General features: G+C 53.7%; 5 protein-coding genes across 5 annotated transcripts; 3 read left to right on the plus strand and 2 right to left on the minus strand.

The window, feature by feature from the left end:
- Window positions 1-3: 3 nt before the first annotated feature.
- On the minus strand, window positions 4-2,495 carry BDP81DRAFT_421941 (uncharacterized protein). Its single transcript, XM_060589947.1, has 5 exons — window positions 1,919-2,495; window positions 1,836-1,865; window positions 835-999; window positions 709-785; window positions 4-658 (listed from the first exon to the last, which is right to left on the minus strand). Exons 1-5 carry the CDS (start codon window positions 2,153-2,155, stop codon window positions 385-387), a joined length of 783 nt encoding a protein of 260 aa, XP_060448446.1. The 5' UTR covers window positions 2,156-2,495; the 3' UTR covers window positions 4-384.
- Window positions 2,496-4,268: 1,773 nt separating this feature from the next.
- BDP81DRAFT_313590 (uncharacterized protein) lies at window positions 4,269-5,379 on the plus strand (the record flags this gene model as incomplete). The annotated part of the gene is made up of 2 exons (XM_060583906.1): window positions 4,269-4,888; window positions 4,938-5,379. The coding sequence occupies 2 exons, from the start codon at window positions 4,269-4,271 to the stop codon at window positions 5,377-5,379; spliced, it is 1,062 nt and encodes a 353-aa protein (XP_060448447.1).
- A 349-nt stretch (window positions 5,380-5,728) lies between these two features.
- BDP81DRAFT_447450 (short-chain dehydrogenase) lies at window positions 5,729-6,688 on the minus strand (the record flags this gene model as incomplete). Its single annotated transcript, XM_060592185.1, has 5 exons — window positions 5,729-5,818; window positions 5,870-6,063; window positions 6,116-6,228; window positions 6,287-6,581; window positions 6,637-6,688. 5 exons carry the CDS (start codon window positions 6,686-6,688, stop codon window positions 5,729-5,731), a joined length of 744 nt encoding a protein of 247 aa, XP_060448448.1.
- A 1,098-nt stretch (window positions 6,689-7,786) lies between these two features.
- BDP81DRAFT_447451 (uncharacterized protein) lies at window positions 7,787-8,887 on the plus strand (the record flags this gene model as incomplete). The annotated part of the gene is made up of 1 exon (XM_060592186.1): window positions 7,787-8,887. One exon carries the CDS (start codon window positions 7,787-7,789, stop codon window positions 8,885-8,887), a length of 1,101 nt encoding a protein of 366 aa, XP_060448449.1.
- Window positions 8,888-12,311: 3,424 nt separating this feature from the next.
- BDP81DRAFT_312909 (serine/threonine-protein kinase nrc-2) lies at window positions 12,312-14,369 on the plus strand (the record flags this gene model as incomplete). The annotated part of the gene is made up of 4 exons (XM_060583847.1): window positions 12,312-13,134; window positions 13,195-13,494; window positions 13,553-13,931; window positions 13,985-14,369. 4 exons carry the CDS (start codon window positions 12,312-12,314, stop codon window positions 14,367-14,369), a joined length of 1,887 nt encoding a protein of 628 aa, XP_060448450.1.
- Between the last annotated feature and the right edge of the window lie 892 nt (window positions 14,370-15,261).

The raw sequence follows: 15,261 nt of genomic DNA on the forward strand, positions 1-15,261 counted from the left end.
AAGTTGGGGGCTCGGCGCTTTTTGTATTAAAGTCTGTCCGACTTGGGGATCGCTATAATACATGCCCTGCTATAACCTGGGCGAAGCAGATGGGTAATGTAGTGTTCCGGCTCAATGGAGCCGTGATCTGTGTTTTTGTGATGTTTGGGGGTAGTTGCCGGAAGGCCAAGGGAGGCAGTCTGAGAGCTTGAAAGAAACCAAAACATGTCGAAACCAAAGCCATAATCCCGTAACCTCCGTTCTTCTCTCCTTCCAGCAATCTGTTTGAGAGTTTTGGAGACGCGCACGTAAGGAAAGTTGAAGGGAGCCCCCCACGCGATGTGCCACTTTGACCTCCTCAGTGCCCGGCGATCTGTTAATGAGTCTGTAGTAGCCATATGCCGTTTACATGATCTCATCCTCCATAGCAGCGTCGCCGTTGGCAGCAGCCGGAGCCGGAGCGGCGGCAGCCGCGTTCTCATTGGGGTTGGCGCCAGACTCGAAGTAATCGGCCATCTCAGAGTCAAGCTCCTCTGCCGTCTTCTTTGCAGGACGGCCGGTACGCTTGGGACGAGGCTGCTTCTTGCCACCAGCACCAGCGGCGGCAGGGCCACCCTTACCAGCGTTTGCGTTGTTGCGCTTGTTGTTGGCTGCAGACTTGGGCTGAGCCTTGGGTTGCCTGTTTTCTTGTCAGCATGCACTCATGCGATTTTGGAGCTGGTTACTTACGTGGTGCGCTCAGCAAGAGTCTTCTTAGCAGGGGGGATGACGTTCGCTGCTTGAGAAGCACCAACGACAATCTCAATCTAATACCCGTTAGAGAGTTCATGGAAGGGCACATTGCGAAGAGCATACCTTGATCGGGCGGTTGTCGACAAGAAGGCCGTTCAACTTCTGGAAGGCCTTGCTAGCGCCATCCGCCTCGCGGAAAGTGATGTTGGCAATGCCACGGCTGACAGAGTTGGGTCCGTAAGAGATATCGACTCTCTTGATGGGTCCAACTGATGTGAGAAAGTACTCCTGATGGGAAAGTCGATGTTAGTTATCCGTAAGCGTTGATGGTTTCAATCACGAGCGTCGTCCGAACCCGAGCCGCACAAGGGGCAAGACATCGGCAGAAATCCAATAGTCGACCGGAGCACAAGAGATTGGCAGCGAGCAGAGCAGTGAGCGTTAGTACGCGCGCCAGCGTCCATCCCCAAAAAGCCCCGTTTTGAGCCATGGCTGCCTCATGCTCAGTTGCCATCAAGTCGGAGGGTATCACCCCAAGTCGTAACAGCTGCTGTAGGGGAGCATCGTAACACATGACCGTAACACCATGAGGGGCGTTTCAGACCCAAATAGCCATGTGCACTAAGCTCCAACCCCCCGCTAAAAGGCCATCCGTTGTTGTAGGTTGGCGAATCGATAGCAGTGAAGCTATATATCGAAGCCGCCCTGGCCTGTACTGCGACGTTGCTCACTGCTTTGCTCGCTGGAAAGGGCTTCATATCGCATTGTCATGCTGATGAGCGGTACCAGACCAAGCTGGTCATGTGGATATCCGTCAAAGACAGCCAACGTCCCATCTTTTCAGTCGGCTGTACCAATTGCTTGGGTGCTGACCAGGCTACCTCAAGTGTGTACTGTATTCGCGCGACAGGGACGTGCTCAACTTCTGATGAGCTCTGCGCCGTATCTCAGGATCGCAGACATCGAGGAAGGAGTCTTGGTGGCGTCTTGACAGATTCCGTTTGGGAAGTGGCAATGGCCACAGTGGATTTGATCTCGCTACGACGCCGATTGGGAAGGAGAGCAGGCGAGAAATAACATGTCGAACAAAGTCCGAGGGCTGAAGAGCCTTATCGGCAACATACCTTGATCTGTTGCTCGTTGACATCCTTGGGCTTTGTATGCGTTAGCTTGCACCAGGATTGATGGGGGAAGGGGAGTGGCTTACCAGGTTGCTCACGATGACCTTGCTGTCACCAGAGCCTTGCGCGGGCTTGGCGGCATTAGGCTTGTTGGCGGCGGCGCCGCGCGCAGGTCGCAATGTCTTCTGAACACCGCCGACTGGGGCAGCGGCCGCAGGGCGACCACCAGTGGATCGACGCTGAGAGCGACGGCCGGGTCCGCCGGCAGAGCGACGTTGGGTCGAGAGAATCTCGTCGAGAGACTGGTCAAGCTTTCCAGACATGATGATTCTGGGGTTGGATTTGTTTGGTGGAATGATTTGCTTGGGATAGTGCTGCGATGGAGTAGCAGCTGGTCGATGGATCTCTTCAAGTATTATTAGGTCGTGAAGAGCGTGATGCGAAACGAAGTGCTGATGTGATGAAGAATCAAACTTTGACGCGTAGAGGCTTGCGCGCGAGGAGTGGTCGGTCTGAAGAAAGAGGTACAGAATACAGGAGCTGCGCAAATTTTTTGACGATGCAGCTGAAGAAGAAAAGGTTTGGATTTGAGGTCGAGGGGTCTGTTAGATGTTGGGCGAAGAGGTTTGTCTTTTGGAAGGAGAGAGGTTGCGGGATGGATAGAATGGGCGGGAGAAGGGCGAGATGGGAAAGGAGACGGGGCCTGGTGCCAGCGGAGCGGCAGGCTGCGGCGCGCCTGACCAAAACAAGGGGGGCCTGAGGACCCCATTGACAGCGGGAAGTTTTGATTGGCCGCGCTAGTCCGTTCTAGGACGTGAAGGATCCGCCAGAGCTGCTGCCTCCTCAGCCACACATCCCCTGTTTGTGCCTTCCAATTGTTCCATTTCGGGAAGCAGCTGGTCGGGTTGCTTGGAACTGTTTACAGCTCCTTTCTCTTTGGCGCTGTGTTCGAATGCGCCTTGCCAGAAGAGAAGAGAAGCTGAAGCAGGGCTTGGAATGATTAAGGCAGACAACTCTCCAACCAACATGCTCTGGTGTCACTCAAAACACGATTGATCCCACAGATTTGATTAGCGCCACAGTCAGTGTCTGGAATAGGGTGTAGCATGGTCTACGAATGTGAGGCATACACGGCATTTACTCAGAGAGAGCGAAGGTTGGGAGCTCATATCGTAGATTTTGGTGTCGTTTCATGGCATTGCTAGGTCATAATATGGAGATGATACCGTGGGATCTTGCACAAAGTCGATGTTCATCACGAGATTGCAACGCAGAGCCAGATTAGACTGGCCTCTCAATGGTGATGCTCTGATGTTTCGATTTTGGAGGGTAAGAGCTTGTAGACGCTCCTGGTGTTTGCTTCTTTGACTGCAATAAATTGCAAAGCTCTGTCTTCTGTTGAGGGAGGAACATCCGATTATCAACCCCTTGAAAGGCCGTGTTCGACATCACCTGTACCCTTTGACATGGATGTCCCCTCTCGTCGCTCGATATGTCGCCTCAAGCCTCCATTCTCGACTGTTCCAGGGAGACCGCAGGAATCCCAAGTCACTATCGCCATGTGTATCTTACAGCGAATGTCCCATGGCACCCGACTACCTCACTTGCGCCGTTTTGTGGTCTTCTAGGACACTGCTTTGGCGGACTTCGCGGATCGTACTGCTTTCTCGGGCTTTTCCTCTTCCGTGTTGACTTCTACATAGTGGTAGAAGATAATAAGAACCATGGCGGCAGAGCCAAGGAAGATCGCAAGGCGGTAGAGATCGTTGTCGGAAATCATGATGGGCTCGGGGTCGTTTGCGCGATGGTGCTTTTGGACGATGTTCGACGAGGATCTTTGGGGGAGGATTTCTATGTTTGGGTGTCAGTTTTCTTACTAATACTGCCATGGAAGAGAAAAGAATGACTTGAACGTACAGTGAGCGTCTTTCTTCCGAAGAACAATGGAAGGGGTTGAGGTTGTTCGTCAAGGTGGGTTATTTGGACTTGCTGGCGCGGCGCACATGAAGCTTGAGATGAGGATATTGATGGGCAACCAAACGGACAACTAGACCACTGGAGCTGCTGTCCACGCTTAGACCGGCCACGCTAGGAGTGACTTGGTGCTTGAGTCGGCCCTCCACTTTAGTGCCGCATCCCCCCGGTCGAGTTCTGCTGTGACGCTCCGCCCCCACCAATGTGAGCCCTTCACGTGACCCGCCCACCGTGCCTTGAACTTCTGACTTCATCCACGGCGCTCCCACTCTTCTCGGATTTGCAGTGATGACTTTTTGCGTTACGTCGATCTGAGCGGACCCTACCGACCTGTTTGTCGACATCCCAAAATAACACGACCGAAATCAAACCCGCCAGAAGCGGTCTCTCAGTCGTAGCAGAAGACTTTTGCTTCTGCCCACCAATCTTTTCTCATCACCAGAAACCGAATACCCCGCCAAGATGCCTCCCAAGAAAGTGGACAAGCCGGCCAAGAAGGCCGTGAAGGTCGAGGACAAGACCTTCGGCATGAAGAACAAGAAGGGTGGCGCGGCCCAGAGGCAGATCGCCCAGATGGCGTCGTCAATGAAGAACGGTGGCAGTGCTGAAGAGAAGCGCAAACAGGCGGAGAAAGAGGCGAGAGAACGAGAGAAGAAGGCGGCGGAAGAGGCCAAGAGGGAGACCGAAATGCTTCTGAACAAGCCCGCTCAGATTCAAAAAGTTCCATTTGGTGTCGACCCAAAGACAGTTGTCTGCAACTTTTACAAGAAAGGCAACTGTGAGAAGGGCAAGAAGTGCAAGTTCTCTCACAACCTCGAAGACGAACGCAAAACGTCAAAGAAGAACCTGTACACGGATACCCGCAAGGAAGAGGAGGAGAAGAAGAAGGTCGAGACCTCTGCCGACTGGGACGAGGAGAAGCTTCGCTCTGTCGTTCTTTCCAAGAAGGGCAACCAGCAGACCACCACCGACAAAGTGTGCAAGTTCTTCGTCGAGGCCATCGAAGATGGCAAATACGGATGGTTCTGGATCTGTCCAAACGGCGGCGACAAGTGCAAATACAAGCATGCTCTGCCACCAGGGTAAGTTACATCAGTTCAACGGTCAATTCCAATGCTAACGCTGTCACAGATTCATCTTGAAGACCAAGGAGCAGAGAGCGGCTGAAAAGGCCCTCATGGACAAGTCACCTCTCAAGACCCTTACCTTGGAAGACTTCCTCGAGTCGGAGCGACACAAACTTACCGGCACCCTCACACCGGTCACGCCGGAGTCATTCGCCAAGTGGAAGAAGGAACGACTGGACAAGAAGGCGGCTGAGGAGCAGGCCAAGAAGGCCAAGGAAGCAACTGGTCGTGCCCTGTTCGAAAGTGGCAACTGGCGAACAACCGAGGACGACGAGGAGGAGGACTCTGATGACGACGATGATGGAGTGTGGAACTTGGAGAAGCTACGTGCCGAGACCAATGCTCTCCGTGAGAAGAGGGAAGAGGAACGTCTGGCTGCCATCAATGGTGGCCCTGTTCCGCCAGTAGTACCAGAACCGGTGGCTGCCGAGGCGTCCGGGTCTTGAGCTTGCTAAAAGAGGAGAAGCCTTCTTGTATGCGCCCGAGGCTGCGAGCATCACCACGAAACAGGCCGATTCCGAGCACCTGGAAGACCAGGTTCATCCGGAGGCCGTGTCAATGCTACGCCAAGCCACGGTGGCAGATCCGTCTACTCTCACACCTAAAATCAATGAAGTATGACTACGTACGCAGCGTGCATATCAACTTCCAACGTTGAGTACTCGTGAGGCTACCAATGGAATAAATTGAGGATCTTTGGCTACTTAGAGAGAGGCCAGAGACTGCCGGTGGCTATATTCAAATCATGACGTGGATTTATTGCCTACGTCTTCAGTTTCAGTGTCGCTCACTTGCTCAGAACTTTTCCACGTACGGTCTGATGTCAACCTCCTGAGTGAACGCGGAGCGGTGTTGCGTGTGCAAATGCCAGTAAGTTTCAGCAATCTTGATGTTGTTAGCAATACGTCCAGTCAAGTATTGTTGCAATGCACTTACAGCATCTGGTGAAATCTTGCCATCTTCTACGCCGCCATTGGCAACGAAGGATTTACCCCAGGGGGTATCGATGCCTCCGTCGATGATGGCGTGCGACACGTGGACACCCTTCGGCCCGAACTCGCGCGCCAAAGACTGGCCCAGGGCTCGGAGAGCGAACTTTCCCGCCGCAAAACTTCCGAAGAGTGCGCTGCCTGCGGTAGAAAGTCAGTCATCATTCAGGGCATCCACGCTCTCAAAACAGACCTTTGATGGATGCTGTTGCTCCAGTGATGATCAATGAAGGCGGGTGAGGTGAGTCGGAAACCGACTCCAGTAAAAGGGGAAGCGTCTTCTGCGCGAACGTGAAGAACCCCTTTCTATACGCCGCGCGTGTTAGTCGGCCTTCAAGGAAATTCGTAACGAGGTCTCACGTACGGCGCGGCATCAAGACTGGCGTCGAGCTCCTCCCGCTTCAGCTCGAGGAACGGCTTGCGGGCAAAGCCACCGTTTACATTGTAAATGGCGGCAGCGAGCTTGCTTCCAGGCAATTCCTTCTTGATCGTCTCAAAGGCGGCGTTGACGGCGGCCTCATCTGTGGCATCGGCCGTGATGCCGAAGGCTTGGCCGCCGGCTTGCTTGATCTCATCCACGATGGCATTGTAGCTCTCCGGCTTGCGAGCGAGGAGCACGACTGGGTACGCCTTTGCGAAACGGACGGCTGCTGCGCGGCCTGTAGTTACATTAGCTTCGACTGTGCGTACGCTATGGTAGAAGTGAGTCTTGACCAGTGCCGGAACCCGCTCCGGAGATGATTGCGTAGAATGACTTGGATGCCATGATTGTTCAGACGATCTGCTATATGGGTTGTTTTGAAGTGTTGTTTTCAAGATGGTTATCAATTAGGAGTTGTCAATTGAAATGAGACGCTGTGAGATGCGATTGATATACTGCGAGCAGATGAGGGGTTCAGTGGCTTTATGTCTTATTGAGGCTTGCATGTGGTCGGCCGGGCATTGTGAGATTAGACCATTGCTCGGATCCATGACGGCATTTGCGGAGGGCTGAACGGGATGCCCGATTATTAATGCCCCCTCTCCAGCAAGCTCCAATTATGGCCTCCGACCCGGTGCGAGGCGCGAGGGAACGAACATCAAAGAATCGATTAGCAAAAGGCTTCAGAAATGGTGAATGGGATCATTAATCAACAATTTTTCAGCTCAATGCCATGCACTTGATAGTCTAGTCTGCGAATCCTATTATTATTCTCTCTAACTCACTCGTTTCCCACGCTGGATGACTTCTTCTCCTTCAATGTCCATCGAAATGGTACATTGATTATTAAACCTGCTAGGCCGGTGGGAGACACTGCATCGTTAGCATCATAATCTGCCTGCGACTTCTCCGTCATAAAAAAAAGGCCATCTGTACGGCGAGAAGAAGGCAAATAAAAAGCAATGTGATGGGTCTGTACCTTATTATTGTGAAGCAAAGAAAGTGAATACCTAGGAATAAGTGACATCGAGTAAGGTACCTTACCATTTAGGTAGGCAAGTGTCGGCATCCATCCTTGCGCGCGGTGCGAACCGCCCTAAACGGGCAGGCCCCGCTTGTTGCCAGTTCCTTCCCTAAGTTCCCTCGACCAGCAGTCGCGCCTGCAACCTATCAACGCGTCGCTAGCTCATCTTTTCGACCTCAAAGATCGACCTTTACAACATACCCGGTCGATCTCTCGAGTACCTCGAACTGTTCATACGCAACAATTCGACACTAGGTTAGTCTTGCACAGATTACACACAGCAAACCTCACGACAGGTCATCGCAACTCGTCACATCTACACACACAGCAAACCTATCAAGACCGACTACACCTTGCTCACCAACATGCTCAAAGACAACTGTTCAGCTTAGAACTCGTCCGATTTGAGCATATTCACCATGCCACCGCTATCTTCCACGAACTTGGGCACCAAAAATGAGTCCGCCTCACAGGGCCCAAGCAATCCGCCTATCCCACGACAGCGTACCCTAGATAAGATTTTCAGCCGACCGGGTAGCAGCATAACACCGACTTCTTCTGCTTCAGTCGCTCAGTCAAAGCCGAGGACATCAACAGCTCAGCCAGCGCCGCGGTCCTCGTTTGCCGTAGTTCTTCCATCGAGTCCTAGCAAGCGTACAGGAACGACGCCGATGAGGACAGTCGAGGACGATGCGGACGACCTGGTGATATCGGATCTATCACCCCAATTCAGAAGACTAGCAGCTCAGGCAAAAGTAGGCGTGAGCCTCGCCAAGCCAGTCTTACCGAGAGCCGTCACAGATGAGCCAGAAGAGCCAGAGGTGACTTCACTAGGGGCAGCGACTCCTCCACCGCAGCGTCGCAAGCGCGGCCGACCAAAGGGCTTTCGACCAAATCTGATGGGCAAGAAAGCATCACAGGAGGCCGGCGAGGCAGGGCCTAGAAAGCTGCGGTCGGATAGGCCCAAGACAGGCGCCCTGTACGCGGGAAAGCGGCGAGGTCGACCGCCAAAGGCAGCTTCACCCAAGCCGCGAGACATCTATAAGAGTCTTAACCCGCATTTCAACACGTACATCTGTGAGTGGGAGGGTTGTCGGGCCGAGCTTCACAATTTTGCGACTCTGCAAAAGCATGTGTCGATTGTTCATACCAAAACGGTAGCAGCTGGATGTCGATGGGCCAAGTGTGCCCAACAGCAGCCGCCTCGCGAATTCTCCACACTGGCGGACCTCAAATATCACGTGGAGGATCTACACATGCTTCCAGTCGCCTGGCAGGTAGGGGACGGGCCGCAAGTGTCGTTCAAGCGATACGACCCCGATGATGGGACCAAGCTCCCTGACTACCTTTTTGACAAGGCCGGCAACCAAGTCACACCGTCAATCAAGGATCAGAAGGAGGAAGACTTGTACACGTGGCGCAACAACAGGCGGAAACTCAAGGATCTTCTGCTTCTTAGGGATCAGAACATGCCGAGCGAGGAGGACGACGCAATGGAGGATGTGGCCGAAGGAGTATGAGGTGGCTGATGGCTGTGGCGCAAGCAATCAGTTGACATGAATCGCGGGCTGAGTCCTCACGGTCACTGGAGGCGACGACAACACCATCGAGAAATACTGGACGGCGAGGCGAGCTGACAATGCTTGTGAGGACCAAGCTTCATGGCATGGTTTCGGATGAGGGTTGACCGACTGCGCCTCCCTAGGGATGACGGAGACTTGAGGACAACGGGGGTATCCGCTGCTTAGAAAGGCCCCTGGAAGTCGTGCGACGGATTCGTTCGGCCAACTGGAAAGGCCGCTGAGCGGTTTCCACTTCCCCAGACGAGCATGGATGATTTGTCGAGGCCTCACTTGACGGGTAGCGGATGAGCCGGAGAGTCGTCGTCGTGTGTCTGAGCATGGCTATTCATTCGAAAGGGATGACTTGGCATTGCGGCTCTTGCTAAATTTGACAGTTCAGGCTGATGCAGGAAGGGAAGGGGGGGGGAAAGGGCCAGGGACGAGTCTGGTCGCATTCCATCTTACATCATCGGCGGGGATGTGCGGTGTTTTGTGGGGGAGATTGCTCAACGTTGCATGAGGAGGCGAGGGTGGAGTGACACCTCGGCATCCAGGGAGGGCCGCTGTTCAGGAAGAAACATGTCCCAGCCCTCTCTCTCGCATTCAGGGCATTCAGCAGGGCGACGGGATGTAGGCCGGCTTACCGGATATCAGTTGGGTCGAGTTTCTTCTTTGCAGAGGTTTCGGGTGGACGAAACGAACAGAACCAGCAGGCAGGCATGCATCTGGATCAAATGGAACAGACGAGATAGGACAGCACGATATCCGTAGGTAGAGTCGAGAGGACCACCTGCACCAAATAGAACCTGAAGATCGGTTCTAGAATACTTCCCATGCAGCATACACACCTAGTAAATCGACGGGCGGCCGACGGGCGGCCGACGGACTCAAGTGCCAATGTAGGAAAAAGTGAGAGACTGGATGAAATGATTCGTCGGGAAGCAGCACGACACGATGTGACAAACCAACCACACCAGCTAGGTACGGAAGGTGGCGATGGGATGGCGCCGCCGCCGTGGGTGCTCGCGACTCTCTCTGCTTGGTTGAGGTCTCCTCTGTAGTCCAAGGTTGATTAACAAGCAGGCGGGAAACCCTCTAGTGCCCCAGACGACTGGATCGCCGGCCATGAACCCGCGCGGTGTTGTGGTGGTGTGGAGGGCTGAAATGGACCGATTGAGGGGGAGTCGGTGCTAGCGCGGGATTACACGACGGGTGTGGTTAATGGAGTGCGTGAGTGTCTTGCCAAAAGTATTGACAGTGTGACAGTGTCTTATTAGACATTTAGAAACAAGCTCGTGTAAGGTTTTTTTGGTTCTGTCTTTCCTCTGTCCAAAAGTTAGGCGGCAGACGTGGAATGGCCTGCGAGGTCAAACGCAATGAGGCTTTTTTGCCCCGACATCTGTGCCCATTCCTGCATATTCGTCTGATGCCTGTGTTTTGCACGAGCCCTCGAAGGAAAAAGATAAAACATGTCAACAGGGAAGTTCTCGTGGGAACATGGTGATTCTGGGAGGACGAAGAAACAGAGACCGGGGGGCACGATTGAGGATTGAGGTAGGTATTGTCGTGGGAGGTATTGTTATGAGTGCTGGGGCTCTGGCATGTAATTGCCGGTGAGGCTTTCGTATCTCGAGCTGGCGCCGGTGTTATCTTGGCTCGCCAGTGCATGGGCTTGCGCTTAGTACCTTACCAAAGCCCTAGAGGTTGTGCGTTTTGTTTATCCTCGTCCTTGTCTGCCTCTATCGTCGGAGTGCGAGTGCATGAGTAAGGACCAGAACGCTCTGAAGCCAGAAGAAAAAAAGAAACAGGCACAGGAAAGGAAAGGCATCAAGAGTTTGGAGAGGGCACTAGAGATAGAGTTGACGAGTAATAGTCTCTCTCTGTGTTGAAGGTGGTGTGGACAGACGAACAGGATGCCTGTAAGTAAGGTATAAAGAGTGACGGGAGGTAATGTAAGGTACTTGCAGTGACTTGCAAAGCTAATGGGATGGGAAATGGGGGAATTTGCGAGGCGTGGAAAATCGTCGGCAAAAAGAGCACCAATCGCCGGAGCAAATCCCTTTTGTCAGCAAAGTCATCCCAATTCCCATTTTTGCAAGCAGCCACGGCCCACGCAGCCTGCTCGGACCTGAAGTGGCACGGTGGACTGAACAGAAAAGAACAGAGGGAAATCGAGACCAGGGCACCTACCATTGACCAACGCTGGAACCTACAAGAACCTAGGCCCAGGCCGGGCCCGCCTGAAGCGGAACATCCCTGCCAAAAAGCCGTCCCATTCTGATCCGTTGGTGGATGTCTTGTATCATTGGTTCCATCATCCTCCCCCTCCACCCTCCCCCCTGGCCATGCCACGCAATAAGGCAAGGCGATGAAAGTCACCTGGTAGTGTAAACTCCCTCTTTTACCCCCCGAAGGCTCGCGTTTCCTGCTGTGCTGTGCTGCCGCTCTCTCGCGTGGGCTGCCACTGGGGCTAGGGACCCCCTGTGCCTTGCGATGCACTGCCCGAGAGCCACTGGACACTGGACACAGGACAGGCCCGAATGTATCCGTAGAGAGGAGAGAGAGAGAGCGTCCCAGGTGGGCGGCAGCGACGGCGGCGACAGAAAGAGAGAGACCCCAGTGAGCTCCCCAAATGGGGGCCTAGACAATAAACGGACCACGACCGCGGGCGGTGCATTTGCCCATTGAGAGTGCTGTGAATTGTGAAGAGGAGCGAACAGAAAGCCATACCTAGTTCTCGGGTGACGAGCCAAGACCAGGACTACGACCAGGACCTCGACCTCGACCACGGCCATCGACCAACGAGCGGGGGGGAGGAATGGATGGTCCTTGGTCCATGGGAAGGTGAGGTGTGGAAGCCGAAGCGTGAAGCCCGTCCGGAAAGACGCCTAAGCCCACATTGCTAACTCACTTTCGACTCTCACCTTCCCCCCGTCCATCGCTCGCCTACCGCCTGTCCTATCCGTCCTTGCCTACCACCAACCATTCCGTTCCATACCTCTGTTCTGTCACCTACCTACCTGCCAGCCAGCCAGCCTACACCTACCTATCTTTCTCTCCCGGCCTTGCTTGCGGCATCTCCTCCTCCTCCTCCACCACCACCCGACCCTACCATTTGGACGCTACTCACACTCCGCATCGAGTCCCACGTTCCTCCCACCTACCTCATCCTCACCCTCACCTTAACCTACTCACCTCCGACCTACCTACCTACCTACCTACCTACCTACCTTACCTACCTGCATACCACCGCTGCCGCTCCTCTTCCGCTCCATCTGCTCTCCGCACTTCCGAACATCGTCGGTCCTCTTCGCTTCTCTCCTGTAACTGTCCCGTCAGCCATGGCATCGGTCGCTTGATTGCGCACCCCCGAGATCCCGATATGCCTGCCAGCCGAACCCACCAGAATGGCGCTGCCCAGTTCAACCAGAAGCTGAAGAACCTCTTCCGCATCAACCTCAACAGCGGCGCCGACCGTGACAGAGAAAAGTCCTCCGCCGCTCACGTCCACTCCTCACAAGAGGCCGCCGCCGCCCGCCCAGAAATCCGGAGCAAGTTTGGCAGCAGCTTTTTCAAGGGTACCGTCGGCCGATTGAGGACAAACACCACCGCCAGCGAAGGCAACCCCCTCGACGAGGCCCTCAGCCCGACCGCGCACGCGAACCCTTACTTTGCCCACCAAGGCCAACCGGGCCTTCGCCATCATAACCACGAATCAGTACCTCCTAGCCCTCCCGATACCCCAAACTTCAAGATCCAAGGTCCTGACGGCGGCCCCGAGCAGCAGACGACGAGCGCCGGACGAGAGGAATTGGCAAGGAAACTTAGGAGAGTCGCCAGTGCCCCCAATGCCCAGGGCTTGTTCTCCAAAGGCAAAGGCAGCGCCGAGCGTCCCGCCACCGCCGAGCTGAGCAAGGACCCGTTGGTTCTCGACAAGGACTCGGGCACCCTCGAGATGGTTGACCCGTCCAAGGCGTCCGCTCCTAGCCTGGGCGTCCCCGACAAGGACGTCCTCGGCAACCTCCCACCCCCGAATCGTACGAGTCTCGCTTTCCGGAGGACCTACAGCTCCAACTCCATCAAGGTTCGCGATGTTGAGGTCGGCCCGCAAAGCTTCGACAAGATCAAGTTGATTGGCAAGGGAGATGTCGGCAAGGTTTATCTAGTCCGCGAGAAGAAGAGCAGTCGTCTCTATGCAATGAAAGGTAAGATTCAATTCAAGGTATTCTGGAGCCAAACGCCGACGTGTTGCTGACTCGCCGCAGTATTGAGCAAGAAGGAGATGATCAAGCGGAACAAGATCAAGCGCGCCCTCGCCGAACAAGAAATTCTAGCTACGAGTAACCACCCCTTCATTGTTACGCTGTATCACTCATTCCAATCGGAGGACTATTTGTATCTCTGTATGGAATACTGTAGTGGTGGAGAGTTTTTCAGGGCGCTGCAGACGCGCCCTGGCAAGTGTATCCCCGAAGAGGACGCGAGATTCTACGCCGCAGAGGTCACCGCGGCCTTGGAATATCTGCATTTGATGGGATTCATCTATCGCGACTTGAAGCCAGAGAGTGAGTGTGACAATAGCCATTTTTGAGCTTACCAATCGGTTGCTGACATACTGCACAGATATCTTGCTCCACCAGTCGGGCCACATCATGCTTTCGGACTTTGACTTGTCGAAGCAGTCCGATCTCGGTGGAAAGCCCACAATGGTCATTGGCAAGACAGGTACCAGCACCACCTCATTGCACATTGATACTCGGTCGTGCATTGCCAACTTCCGCACCAATTCGTTCGTCGGAACGGAAGAGTACATTGCACCAGAGGTCATTAAGGGTAGCGGCCACACTAGTGCCGTGGACTGGTGGACCCTCGGCATCTTGATCTACGAGATGCTTTATGGAACCACCCCCTTCAAGGGTAAGAACCGGAACGCGACTTTTGCGAATATTCTGAGGGAAGACATTCCCTTCCCCGACCATGCCGGCGCACCTCAACTATCCAAGTAAGTCTTAAGATGACGATGTAAACCCGCAATGTGAACTGACAAAATTGTAGTCTTTGCAAATCCCTGATTCGTAAACTTCTGATCAAGGACGAGAACCGGAGATTAGGTGCCAAGGCCGGTGCTTCAGACATCAAGGCGCATCCGTTCTTCAAGACGACTCAGTGGGCGTTGATTCGACACATGAAGCCTCCCATAGTGCCCGTCACTGGACGTGGTATTGATACTGTCAACTTCCGCAACGTCAAGGAGAGTGAGAGCATCGACCTGAGCGGATCCAACCCGCTACAAGCAAACCTCAAGGGGGTTCCTCTGGATAGCGGCATGACGACCCCTGGCGGTGAAGTTGTTGATCCTTTCGAAGAGTTCAACAGTGTCACGCTGCACCATGACGGAGACGACGATCATCATTCACAACAGAGTGGACAAAATCACTAGTCCGCCCGTCACTACATCCAAACGCGGCACATCGAGAGCCGCCAGAGGGCTTTGTTTATAGGAACGAGGCCAATTGAGTTGGTCACGCTCATCAGTGGGAGAACGAGAGAGACCAGGTCACTCCCGAGAGAGTGTACGAGCTAGTGGCTTTTCGACCGACAGTCCCTACAGCCACGGACTATCATTTACAAGCGACGAGATTGAAGAGAGACGAGAATTGACGAGAGGCGAGCGGAGGAAAGAGAAAAACGTCCCGAGCCTTTGGAGTCGAGGGAATCAACAATTAGGGTTACGAAACTACGAACCACACTACAAAGGCCCTCACGGTTTCCCCCTTTCTCGAGGACTATCCACGGATTTCTCACGAAAATATTTCAGCCTGCAGCATAGGGTCTCTGTGCCTTCATCATTAGGAGTTTCCTGTTATTCATCGTCCATTTTCCCCGTTTGGGAGAAAAGTCCTCTATTGGCGTTTATCGAGTTTGGGGAAACTGGTTTTTTTTTTTTTCAAAGAGACGAGAGAACAGAAGCGAGAGAAGAGAAAGGGACAGACAAGGCAGCGAGTGAGGATTGAGAGGAAGGAAGCGAGGTGCTGGAAGCGTATGCGTGGAGGTTGTTGAGTAAAAAAAAGAAAGAGAAAACTTCCTTGGGGAAGGGAAATCTTTTTTTCTTCTTGGTTTTCTGTAAACCTTTGCCATCATTAACCACGAATGAAACGTAAAAAAGCTTGAGAAATCAGACAATTTCGCGCATGGCATGAACGTGATATCACGTATCTCAAGACAGACGAGCAGGGGGCATGGACTAGGCACTGAAACTGTCATTGGGAACCAAATTTTGACGAGGTCATGAGACTCACACCCATGTAAACACTGCCATGTGCAGTCGTTAC

The sequence above is a fragment of the Colletotrichum phormii genome (genome assembly GCF_030913505.1).
Source record: "Colletotrichum phormii strain CBS 102054 chromosome Unknown BDP81scaffold_5, whole genome shotgun sequence".
NCBI lineage: Eukaryota > Fungi > Ascomycota > Sordariomycetes > Glomerellales > Glomerellaceae > Colletotrichum > Colletotrichum phormii.